The 12,760-nt window shown below is 43.2% G+C and overlaps 5 protein-coding genes across 5 annotated transcripts; 3 read left to right on the forward strand and 2 right to left on the reverse strand.

Annotated features, from left to right (window-relative positions):
- Window positions 1-140: 140 nt before the first annotated feature.
- On the forward strand, window positions 141-855 carry SS1G_12684 (hypothetical protein; the record flags this gene model as incomplete). The annotated part of the gene is made up of 2 exons (XM_001586059.1): window positions 141-507; window positions 602-855. 2 exons carry the CDS (start codon window positions 141-143, stop codon window positions 853-855), a joined length of 621 nt encoding a protein of 206 aa, XP_001586109.1.
- Window positions 856-1,128: 273 nt separating this feature from the next.
- On the reverse strand, window positions 1,129-2,207 carry SS1G_12685 (hypothetical protein; the record flags this gene model as incomplete). The annotated part of the gene is made up of 4 exons (XM_001586060.1): window positions 1,129-1,148; window positions 1,267-1,643; window positions 1,731-2,049; window positions 2,144-2,207. 4 exons carry the CDS (start codon window positions 2,205-2,207, stop codon window positions 1,129-1,131), a joined length of 780 nt encoding a protein of 259 aa, XP_001586110.1.
- A 905-nt stretch (window positions 2,208-3,112) lies between these two features.
- Window positions 3,113-6,597, reverse strand: SS1G_12686 (conserved hypothetical protein; the record flags this gene model as incomplete). Its single annotated transcript, XM_001586061.1, has 10 exons — window positions 3,113-3,130; window positions 3,190-3,479; window positions 3,534-3,963; window positions 4,016-4,056; window positions 4,695-4,750; window positions 4,808-5,107; window positions 5,204-5,735; window positions 5,878-6,246; window positions 6,369-6,447; window positions 6,499-6,597. The coding sequence occupies 10 exons, from the start codon at window positions 6,595-6,597 to the stop codon at window positions 3,113-3,115; spliced, it is 2,214 nt and encodes a 737-aa protein (XP_001586111.1).
- Window positions 6,598-8,242: 1,645 nt separating this feature from the next.
- SS1G_12687 (predicted protein) lies at window positions 8,243-8,804 on the forward strand (the record flags this gene model as incomplete). The annotated part of the gene is made up of 3 exons (XM_001586062.1): window positions 8,243-8,335; window positions 8,430-8,567; window positions 8,796-8,804. The coding sequence occupies 3 exons, from the start codon at window positions 8,243-8,245 to the stop codon at window positions 8,802-8,804; spliced, it is 240 nt and encodes a 79-aa protein (XP_001586112.1).
- A 589-nt stretch (window positions 8,805-9,393) lies between these two features.
- SS1G_12688 (predicted protein) lies at window positions 9,394-9,740 on the forward strand (the record flags this gene model as incomplete). The annotated part of the gene is made up of 2 exons (XM_001586063.1): window positions 9,394-9,626; window positions 9,665-9,740. The coding sequence occupies 2 exons, from the start codon at window positions 9,394-9,396 to the stop codon at window positions 9,738-9,740; spliced, it is 309 nt and encodes a 102-aa protein (XP_001586113.1).
- Window positions 9,741-12,760: the final 3,020 nt, after the last annotated feature.

Genomic DNA, 12,760 nt, shown 5'->3' on the forward strand with positions numbered 1-12,760 from the left:
ACTTCACCACTTCCCAAACGTCAAAAGATATCCCCCTCCTCAAACGCGAAACACCGACAACCACAACCAAAACTACAACTACAACTACATTCACACCCACAGCAGCAATAACAAAATCTTCATCTTCCCTCCAAGAAATTATGTCTTCCAACGCTGCAACCAACGCAACAACCACAGCTCCAACTCCAGCTCCAGCTCCGGTTCCCACATCAAACGGCACAACATCCTCCACCACCTCCACCACTCCACCCACCACAACCACAACCACAGCTGCTCCATCCACCACAACCGCAACCTCTACCACAACCCCACCCGTCGCAACCCTCAAATCTTCTACCCCCCCACCCCTCCTCATCAAGAAACTCTCTCCTCGCGCTCGTCTCCCTACTCGCGGTAGCGCTTTCGCCGCCGGATACGACATCTATGCTGCAAAAGATACTGTTGTACCAGCCAAGGGAAAGGCAATGGTAGATACTGATATCAGTATGGCTGTACCGGACGGAACCTGTATGTTTCCATTTCTTCTATCTCCTTTACCCCCTTCTCGCTCTCTCCTCTCTCTCCTCTCCAATAAACTGCAGACTAACAACATTCCCCTTAGATGGCCGCATCGCCCCACGTTCCGGTCTCGCGTCAAAACATATGATTGATACTGGTGCCGGTGTAATCGACGCTGATTACAGGGGTCAAGTAAAAGTACTCCTCTTTAACCACGGTGAAAAGGATTATGAGGTCAAGGAGGGCGATCGTGTTGCACAGTTGATTTTGGAGAGGATTTATACACCTGAGGTTACGGAAGTTTTGGTTTTGGAAGAGAGTGTGAGGGGTGAAGGGGGATTTGGAAGCACTGGTTAGATTGTGAGGAGTGGGGAGTGGATGACGAAATATATGCTAGGGTTTGGCAAGTTGAGGATGAGATATACCGTGCTTTGTATACTCCAAAGAATAGAGGCGATAGTTCATGAAGAAAATAGACAAAATAATGAAATCTCTTGCCGTCTATATCATACATCATACATCTATATCATTTTTTATTCATGCCTCTGGCTTGTTCCTGCTGAGCTCACACACTTTCCGCCTTGAAGCTCACCACCGGATTCTTCAAAAAATGCACATTCCTCACCAATCTCACCTCGGCCGCCTTCGATCTAACCAATCCCTCCCTTTTAGCATCCTCATCCTTCCCCCTTCCACCCACAACATTCTTCCACCTCTCAATCTCCTCATCTCTCGCGATTTTCGTCTTTGCAAGCACCTCATGCATACTAGCCAAAACCTTCTCCGTAGCCCTCGCAAGGGGTAAGTCCGTAGCTTCGACCTCATCATCACTAATCCACGCATCTTTTTCCAGTAGTCCTTCCACATTACACACTGCCTCTTTGAATCTCACTAACATGAGCGCTGCAAACATATCTCCCGTCCCACTGAAGAAACAATCAATCGCCGGTATCTTGATGCTAAAAATTCTTGGCTCGGCTGTTGATGTCATGGTTGAGCCCACGACGGAAAGATGGGGCTCCGCGCCAGGAGAAGGAAGCGAAATAGATGTAACCATTATATGAGGAATTTTATATACTTCGTGTAAAGTCGTAATGGCCAATTTAAGCGTTTCCATATCTTGAATCCTGACACCGGATAATGTTCTATGAGAGTCAGCGAAAAACCCATACTCCATCGCTGCGCACAATGGGATCTTCCTAGGAGCGAAAGAATGGAATGGGAACCCCTACTCAACCTCAAACTGATTCGGCAGGATCAAATCCGCATCTTTGATTAATGTTTTATATGCCGGCACTACGTCCTCTGCCACATACAATTTCCCATTATCCCCCATGACCGGATCTAAAACCCAGAAGAAACTTCCCGGCTTCATTGTACTTTTTAATTTCAAATCGCGAGCTATTGAGCCGACGGCTTCGACCGAGGCGGCTCCAGGCAAATAGCCCGAGAGCATCATATTGAAATCGTCGAGGTACGAGTTCTTGAGGCCTTGATAGAGATCCGATATTTCGGCCGCGGAAGCACGTGTTCCTTTCGCTTGTCCATAACCTAGATGATTGCCTTTCATATGTCAGTTAGCAGGATATTCATCTCCTCTCCGCGGCAGTAATTGCAAATGTGGAGTGGTTTTCCAACAACATACTGAACTGTACTGTATTCAGAGCAGCGACTTCGCATCCTAGAGATTGCATAACGAATGTAGCCATTGTATTCCCGACATATCTTTGGTAGCGTTATGACTTAGTCGACTTGCGCGGAAGCATGCTTGGAGTGAGTTTGTGACTCATGAGACTCACCCGTAGACGACCTTGAACAGAGGATGTTAGTTCAGCGAGTGTCGTGTTGAGAATGGTCTCCCTACATGACTGGCTATAGCAAGAACCCGTGTATCTGGCACGGGAAAGTCTTCAGACATCTTGCTTGTTGGGGAGAGATGATTTTGTGGAGAGGAGAGTTACTGATTGAAGTTGGATATCAAGTCAGGCTGTGCCGGAATCGCTAGAAAGGATGGCGAACAGAGTTTCAGTTATAATGGCGGGTATTTTGTAAAAAATGGTTAAAAAATAGATGCTGAATTTGCGAAATGAAATTTCACTGCTCAAGAATATTTTGTGTATCAATCGAGGGGAAAAATAATAACCCTATCTCCCTCGATAATTTCATGTTGCTGGCATTAGATAGAGAGTAGTGGGGCACCAGGCTGCCCCGCGCTATTCTCAATCCAGGCCAGGGTCATGCATGAAAAGCCCAGGAGCAGCAAATTTTACCCAGTGCGCATAATGGGGATCGATAGGATTCTCTGAATATACTTCCTCATTGTTTCTGTAGTGTTTCTTAAAGAGCAATGAAGTGATTGGCATAAAGTGATTGATACAATATTCGAAGTCCTCTTCTCTGAATATATCTCATTATTGTTTTCTTTAAACAGGTTCTACAGAGAGAAATCAACGAATTGTTTCATCGCATGCCAGGTACTGAAGAACAAAACCATTCATTCATGGCACAATTTACCACAATCATTGTCCATATCCATAAATTAACCCACACGCCATACTGATATGCTGTAAACTTCAATATCATCGTTCATTAAAACCTTTTCGACCACCATTATCTACTCATCATCACCAATCTTAAAAATAAGTGTTAGCTTCCCTATCAGCAGATATTGGATAGTGCATGTTAATATACCTTTGGTGCCAAGTAAAATCTTAAGTAACTGCTTCCAGCAAGCTGATACTCGACCAAAAGAGGAACCTCATTGGACAAGCAAAGTTTAACAGATTTGGACAAACCAGCAGCCTTGCAGAAGTTGACCAAGTATTTAAGGGAGAAGGTCAAGGAGACCGGTTCGGTAAGCTCAATATCAACGTTAAGCTCTGGCTTGTCCACATTGCTGTGGCTGCGAAGGGTAACAGCACCATTTCCAATATCACCATTGCACTGGAACTTGACTCCATCTTTCGAAGCCTCAATCGATACTATCAAACAAATAATTAGGATCGACTGCCATGCAGGGAAACAGTAATACATACCAGACTCAGACAAAGCCATAAGATCCACACAGATCCTCTTGAACTCCGTACTTGGCATAGTAATAACAGCCGCATACTCTGTATCAGGGATACCCAAATGTTCTTGATCAATATCCATCAACTTCAAGTCATACTCGCTCAATCGATCACTTTCGCTGCTCTCAAACACCAAGTTTAACACATCTGGTGCATCCTCGGCTTTGATGGTGAGAATATCCTCGTTTTGTGCAGCCCGCAGAACTTTTGTAAGAGATGTGAGATTGACACCAAGCGCAACATTGCGATCACATCGGTAAGGAGAGAATCCTTCAGCCTTGAGCATCATAGAGACGAGCGCAACGTGTGAGTTATCCATAGCTTGGAGCGCGATTCCTGAATCATTGCAGTCGAAGTTGCAGTCTTGGACGAGATCTTTGATGGCATCGACCACCTATGTTATACCGTTAGCATGAGAAAGAAGTTGGATATAGTATTTTCTTTACCTTCTTAAGAAGGTCGGCTTGTTCGAGGCGAGCTTCTAACACTGGTACATTGTTAGTATTAAAATGTTAAACGGCCAAATCCATTGGGAAACTAGCATACTCTTTGCGGTATTTGAGTTTGTAAGCGTAAAAAGATAAGGGATGGAAGGATATCAAGAAGTTATACAGAGTGTGTTGGTTATATCGTGGATTGAATGATCTGTGTTGCAAAATTGATTGTTTGACTTTTTGAGATGGGAGGGTTGCGACGCGGTTATTGAGAAAACGCGTAGAGTGGTTTTTTGGCTGGTGCACAGACCCTCGGTATAGACCAATCACAGAGATGTTAGCCTCAAAATGTTGCAAAGTGGTTCACCAGGAGCTGTCTATCTAAGGGAGAATTAAATGACAGTTTATTAGTGACTAGGAAGTGGGTATTTCCGTTCAATTTCTACTCATATATTCTATAGTCTATTTATACTACAGTTTCGGGTACAGCTAGTACTAGCAAATTAGTATTTCTATGTTCAAATTCTAACGATACATTCCAAAATCACCCATTGTTCTATTCGATTTTGTGACATTTAGTTGTCAAAAAGGTCATCCATATCCTCTAGTTTACAGCCTTTCGTTTCTGGTACATAAAGCCACGTCCATACGCCTGAGAGCGCACAAAAAACGGCAAAGAAAACATACGCACCCCAATTGGTGTATACGACCAATGGTGGAGTAATCAAACCGATAATGAAATTGTTCCTATTCGTTTCAGACATTAGAAAGATACCCATGAAAGGGAGCCGAAACATCACCTACAGCCAATTGGAGCAAGTGCTTATAGCAACCCCTTTTGCCCTTAAATCTGTCCGGAAGATCTCCGATGGCATTGCCCAAGGTACAGGACCCCACGATGCACCGAAAACCACCATATAAATCAGGAGGAATGCTACACTGACCCATGCAGCCGTGGCATGTGATTCCCAATCATAAGAAAAGAGGCAGACCAAGGCAGCTATCATGACATGGCTGATGGTCATGAAGAAAGAGCCGAGCATGAGTAGTGGCCTCCTTCCGTATCGATCCATTGTAAATAGACTCGATGCGACGCCAAAGAGCCTGTAATTCATCGGTTAGTATAGGTCAGGAAATAGGATTGTAAATGTTCGAAGATCGTCACAGACATTCAAAATCAGTTCGGAGGGTGACACTTACTGGCAAATATTTAAAATTCCCGACATGACAAGTTGCATTTCTGACTGCAAGCCCATCCTAGCGAACAAAGTCGGAGAGTAGTAGATCAGGGCATTGATACCAACGAATTGCTGGAAGAACATGATAACTACACCAATGTGTGTACGTTTGATGGAATCAGATGCAAAACAATCTCTCCATAAGGCCAACTCAAGTTTCATTGCCGAATTTATTATGCTCTCGTGCCTTTGTAGGTGGATCTCTCGAATGTGTATAACCTCCTCACGCATTTGGCGTGCCTCGTTCCGGATTCTGGCATCGGTATCCGGTAATTGTCTCAACTTTGTTAGAGCTTTCAAGGCCTCATCATCTTTTCCCTTTGAAGAAAGCCATCGAGGCGAAAATGGAAGGAAGTAGACGCCGACTCCCAGTAATAAGGCAGGAATGATTTGGATAAAAAAAGGAAGACGCCAACTCCATTCACCACCAAGGTATCTTGTGCCGAATGTAATCCAGAATGCAATAACTATTCCCACAACTATTGAAAGCTCTTCTATATATTACTGGTTAGCACAGTTTCATTGTATGAGATTAATTGAAAGAATGAAACAGAACGGTTGTATGGAATTTATTGGAACAATGAAGCTTCAGACTAGCCACTTGGAAGAATGAAACTTCGGATTAGAATCACTTACCCATAACAAGCAGAGTTCCACGAATCTCAGGGGGAGCAATTTCCGAGATATACATAGGCGTAACCATTGACAACATTCCAATGCCAATGCCTCCAATAAGCCTGGCTATAATGAGCATACTGAAGCTAACAGCCGCGGTTTGTAGGATGCTGCCCACGAGAAAAATGGCGACAGCAATCATTATAGAGTACTTTCTGGAGTATTTATCCGCAATCCAGCCCTGGTTCAGAGCACCGAAAAAGGCACCGAATTCGATCATGGCCGTTAAGAGACCCTTCAAAAAGCCGCTAGAATGAGGACCTATGCGTGGGAAGTCGGCGATGAAGCTTTCCATGACGAGGACAACGGAGACTACGCCCTGATCATAGCCTGATAAACGTTAGAACAATGAAATATCCGAAAGCCGACGCGACAATGAATGCTGTGAATGTCCTAAACCCAACGTGAAAATCGTATGCATCGCGAGGTCCTATCCAAATTGTGCTACGTACCAAATAAAAGTCCACCAACAGTGCTTAAAATAGCCGCACCAGCAACATAAGGTGAGGCAGTAATGCCTCTGAACCCGCCCTGAACGTATGGATGTATGGCGTCTTCCAAATTTTCATCCAATGCACTTACTACAGCCACCACTGGCTCACTGATCAAAGCATCTTGGGGACCTGCTTCTTCATTTGAATTCCTGCATTGCTCCATCGTCCCGCCTGTCTTATCTGCCATCAATTATAGATTTTGAACGGGCGAATGAATCTCAGATTGGAAAATAGGAATGAGAGGTGGGAATCGACAGATTATAGGTCGAGGTGAAGGTTTCATCAGCGGCCAGCACTGCTAGATCATTGAGTTACCCCGCATCGTGCTTGCCAGTTTTATTCATTTTAGAAAGAACAGTTGAGGAGGAAAGTACGACCACGCATCTGAAGATAGAATTCTTAGGTTGAATAATTGTGTCCGCAACTTGTAGACTGAATTACCTACCTGTCTTTCCGGGGAAAAAAGAACATTTCAAATACATGAATTGCTTGCTTGGAGGACTTTGAGAGGTTGAGATTGAGCCCAGTGTTCTTTATGGTAGAGAATTGGCGATAGCATCATAGGGATGCTGTCGCTGGTCGCTCATGCGTCCCTTCTTTTAGAAACACACAGGTCGACATACAGCAAGTGCCTTCTATACGTAAACCAGCCTCCATTCATCATGCAGGCCGAGAGAAAAAAGCCCCCACGTTTACATGAAAACGATAGACCTGAAAGTCGACCTGATTTCTGTTTCTCATCCAGCTCATTGGCGACTCGAAAGATTGCATGAAATCATGATTGAAGCGCCCTCCAAGGGTATCTATTTTTCAATTTCATATTTCGCAGAATATAAAACTATTTTAAGAAACGTCGAGCTCATGGCTTAGCCTTTTTTTCATGATCCCCACCCCACCTCTGTCGATCAAACCAACACAACATCACCCTTCCCGCCTATAGCTACCACCTGCCTGGAAACGTAGGACAAGCTTAAGCACATGGCGACCGACCATCGCGTTCTGCAAGGGCAAAACTACTACTGCTTAGGTAGATCATTACCGCACACTGCCTTGTTCGAGTGTTATATCTCGGAAATTTCAGATGGTTGCAGAAAATTGCAAGTGGGATAAAAGATGTAACCTAAACTCGTAATCTTAGGTGTGGGACAATTGATTGATTGTTCGGATAAACGCGGTATAAATATGTGATAAATCGCGATATCTAAGCCGTAATAAGTATTCTTATTATCGATTTTTTCAATATTTGAGTTGAATACCGGCATTTAATCGATTTTGCGGACCTAAAACCTAGCTTCGTCTCTCAATAACTTTTCAATATCTTCATTCAAACTTAACAATCAAAGGACTTCTCAAGCTTTCCATGCTTCTGTTTTGGTGAGCAATTTTTGTTTCAAGAGGTTTGTAGCGAAAGCGCTATTTTGGACTGACTGCAAAAAAATAAAAAAGAGGGGAAACGAATGAGCCACCAAGGCCATTTTACGGTCTGTACCGCATCCCTCATTCCATCTTGTCTTTCGCGGGACGGGGAACGATGCGAATGCGTGATGTGAGCGATCATGATGAATCTAAGATCCAAGGTTACCGATTGAGTTATGGAGAACATGCTGCTACTGTTCTTCTAAACTTTGATATCCAAATAATCCGGACATCGCGGCTTGCAGTATTGGTGGTATTAAGTCTTTCCTTGCGAATTTCATGGGTTCCTGGACCGTTTCAAACCAATCCCACGCCGCACACATGTAGAATGCTTAAAGTATTACATATAAAGTATCCAATAAGACTGTCCATGTGAGGCCCGCACACTAGACCATATGTAGGCGCCACATGCCAGCATGGATGTTCTTCGTGTGGATACCTACCTCATGTTGTTGGTAATGGGGACGATGATCTTTGAGCCATTAGGGTCTGTTGGGTCATGCCACATGGTATTGAAGATATCTAACTTCCCTTATCTCGTTGATCTCCCATATAGGAAGGAATTTTTGTTTGACATGTGCTAAACGAGTCCGGAAAATCCAGCTTGTAAGGTCTCCTGGACTCCGATACTTCTTGACATGGAAAAAGAGCGATTGGAGCGGAACATATGACGATTTCGGTTCCAAGGATACTATACTTCTGAACGGGACCTTGATGGAGCTGGAAAATGATGTTAATCCGGTGTTTTTGCGTCTTTCCGATCTTTTCTTTTGCTTTTTACGCCATTTTCTCATCATTCTCGCGCTAATGAAAACTACTGTCTAATTCGCTACCTAATTGTTAGGTATGTCTGTAACTTCCAAGTTCTTTTGATTTCGTACGTGAAAGATATCTTGATCTTTGGTGTCGAGCATGATAGTAATAAGTCCTTCCGAAGGCGTATACTATTCTTACCTGACTAATATTTAGGTGAAATGAATTGTTGCTTTTCTTGTGAGGTTTTTGAGACATTCTACTGACGATGTAATGTCAGAATGTATGGTTGGTGGAGCATGCAACCACCATCACATAAGCGGAGGTGGGAAAGCTGGTCAAGCAATTTGAGATGTTACTCCGTTTGGAGATCAGCATTAACTTTTAAGTATCCAGCAGTTATGCTCGTTCGTCCTATATCAAGATTCCTAAGGACTAGACTAGGTACTTTCCTTACAACCATACTTGAAGAAGTACATGCATTTGGGTATCAGTCCACATGACGAGGTTACAAGCAGGTAAGCAGATAAGCACTTAGAAAGTAAGAATGAGACGCTGCCAACGAACGAATTGGAGGTAAGTATGAAAATCAAAATGAGGTAATCATGGGGGGCCGTATGATTCTGGAAGTGTTCTATCTTGGCTAGCTGCAGGTGGTGCAGGTTTGAACAGGCCAGGGCTGCAGATACTAGTAAGGTACTAGGTATTATGTAGTGTTGTTCTTTTGTGTTTATTTTAAGTGTCATGATGAAATTGAGACGACCTCCGGGAATAATTGAATAAAAAGAACTTGTTTTTGGTGATGAGATTCGTGATGAAAATTCACGATGCATATGATGTATTTGAGACAGCGGGTGATGGTGAGCCGTGCAATAACTTGGTCGGTCTACTCAATAACCTATCTCACCTAGATTTGGTGAGATCTTTAGGTCAACGGTGGCGCAATGCTTCTTTTTCTCCATCATTTACCATGTATCTCGTGGAGCATTATTGGGCGGACGGGACAAATGCGGTGTCCAAGTGCATATTCCGTATGTCCTCAAGATAGTAAGTAGTAGATTAATTACAATGAACTACTCGAGTAGTACCTTCCAAATATGGAATGCGAAACAATCGAAAATGGACATATCGTCGAGTATGAAATCAAGAGTGATATCCTAAATGATCCTTTGAGCCTCTTTTCCTCCTTGAAGTTTGACAATGGCTGATTGCACGGAGCCGCGGTGAGTTGAAGCTAGAAAGTACAGTACCGCATCTCCGGCAACGGGTAGTTCAATCGAGAATCCCATTCTCGATTCCGGATCTTGGGTTTCGTGTCCTGTTTGTTCTATTTTGAGACATTCTCCCACCTTCGAGTAATTCATCCGACACTGCCTCGAGAACCATGTTTCAAATTCCACACCTACTGTATGACGGTAATAATGGTGATGTAGTAGGTGTGATGATAATTATTACACCTTGACGGTATCTCCAGTTGATCCATATTGCCGTATCGCTCCGAAGATTCTAAATTGTAAAACGGTAGACATATGCATGTGCTGGTTGTCGAGATGGGTAAGGTGCAAATGAAGATGTAAGATTTTGATGAAAATGTAGATACCTTAGCATAGACGAGGGCAAAGTGGAGTTCGCAACGGATGCCATTTCTTAATCATCGTTCCGGACCCCACAGGCTGATTGGTAGAAAGGGGGAAAATGGAGTAGTAACTAGTAAGCCTGTAAGCATGTGAGATATGAGATGGGTATCTAATTAGCTTGTTGCTATCGCACAACACGACCCACCGAAACGTGGAAATAGTACTCCGTCCCTACTATCTATGAGTCTGTGAGCATTGGATTATTCGATTAAATGATTATTCATTGAGAAAGTGGGACAGGTCCAAATCCACATATAGCCAAGTATAGATCTCTCATCAAGGCAACGAGATTTTGACATATTAGCCCGGCGGATACATCACATAACTAGCACAGCACACTACTGATAAATGGGTAGCGTACATACCGCAATGCTCTGTTTCTGTACAGTAACATTTTCCAACTCTTACAATTATCTAAGCGAGCCTGTAACGCGACGGATTTGGGGGTTCTTCGCGTGTTCGTCAAATCAACTTACCTCTCTACTGGGAATTTAATCAAGCCCATAATTAATACATGTGGACGGAGTAGAAAGATATTCTCAGCGAGGCTGGGCTGGGCTGGGCTGCTGAAAATCAGAATCAACTTCATACAACACTACATGAAGCAGAATTAAGATTACACATATACCTTTTTTATAACATATAAATTACACACAAACTACCAAATAGTGCTACGTCAGCAAGATACTGTCTGTATGAAGTATCTTGCTCGTGTTCTTCATCAAACCTCACACCCCATCTAGAAAATAGATAGATATACGATAATCATATGGTACAGCAAACAGGAGTAAGAAAGACATTATGTTTGGAATGACTTTCTCGGTTGAGAGACTCGGGTACGGAAATGAGAAAATGGAATAGCTAATATCTTACCTTTTTATTATTCGAGAGATGGGGCAACAAGCAAAAATTGAAATTGAAGAAGATGGTTGTTTTTGGTCACAGCTAGTGTATGGATTTGTAGGCACCGTAGAATTGTTTAGGTATAGCCTATTTTTCATATTTTCTTCATTGCTCCCTTTCTTCACTGATGAAATTTAAAGTACATTTATATGGAGACTATAGTGAGACATGCTTGCGTTCATCAGACTGGTGCCATGGTAACATGGTTATAGCCCCTGGCTACTTCATCCAAAAAAACGTGGGTCTGGCTGGAGAATAACAGATATGGTAAGGATAATTGAGATGGTGTATGGAGTAGGGATCAAGGGGTAAAGCAAAGTAGGGAATTAAAGCTGTTTTCTATCTGTCGGAACTTCATACCGTTCAACTCTCTCATGCGGTCGATCTGCACCTACCAGTGTTAGTTTGAACTTTGTACCCATCATATGGACCCGCATCACTGATTGAATTGACTCTACTTTTAATTATTTTTTCGTGCCTGCCTACACTAAGAGTTGCCTTGTCACAGTACAAGCCTCTTTACACACTTCAACCTGCTTGTCTGTTGCTTGTCCGTGGTTCATGACATGATAGTAATACTGGCGATATATGAAATAACATCAGAGCATTAATAAATATGTTGTGTAAGCGCGCGCAATGTTTCTTTACACCGAACAAATCTCCCTTTATCGAAGCTATTCTACTCAAATAGATAATGATTGCTCGTATAATTTTGGCCCTTTTTAGGGTTAGCTTACAAAACGTTCAATCGTAATGCTGGTCTGTTAGTTTGTACACAACGCAACAATCTGTCAGATTCATCACGAACTGGGTCTAAAAGCGTTGTGTTACAAATTACCCGCAAGTTTGGGAATGTCTCTTCAGCATGCCATTCTGATGGTCACTTCAAAGTAACAAAAAATCAAATTGGATCTAGGCGGACATTTCACATTTTACATCTACCTAGCGATGTTGCCGAAAGTCGTTTCATCAAAAAGAATTCCACTTCAGTACATCAAGAAAAATTACTCAGACGCCTGGATTGTTGTTCAATTAGAATTATCGTTAATTAGTCTTGGTTATTGCCATAATATGGGTCCCTTAATTGGTCTCAATGGGGTCCGTGATGAGCGGCGTAGCTCACAGTTGAGAGGGGAAAATCTCCTGTGCTCCTGGTTTAACTTTTTGTGGTGTGCCTCGTCCTTTTCCTCAGAAAGCCCTACGGGTCGCGCTAAGTTATTCAAACGTTGACGTGCCCAGATGAACCCAGAGTGCGGGTGTGTCGCTCTGGCGCCTGTTTTGTTTTCCCCCCCATCTCTTCACGAACAACTTTACGGTCGAGGGGCAACCATGTATGACAGGGTTTAGAATCCTTCGAACCTGTCCCCAATCTGACCAATCAGATGCTGACGGGAGCAGCGCTACAGCGCCGTCCACATACATGCTTTAGGTACTTTAAGCCTTACTCCCCTTGGATAAGTTGAGGCGGAGACCTTGATTTAAGTGCCTCCTGGAATCCCTCGAATAGAACCAAAATAGGTACATCACAACGTCTATTGTTCCTCATCAACGCCGAGCTTATAATCTCCCCAGATCCGAAAGTAACGTCAGTCTATTTCGAGTGTCTCATCTCTTTAAAACTATCTGTATGTGCCGCCATCA

The sequence above is a fragment of the Sclerotinia sclerotiorum genome, genomic scaffold (assembly GCF_000146945.2).
Source record: "Sclerotinia sclerotiorum 1980 UF-70 scaffold_22 genomic scaffold, whole genome shotgun sequence".
Classification (NCBI taxonomy): Eukaryota; Fungi; Ascomycota; class Leotiomycetes; order Helotiales; family Sclerotiniaceae; genus Sclerotinia; species Sclerotinia sclerotiorum.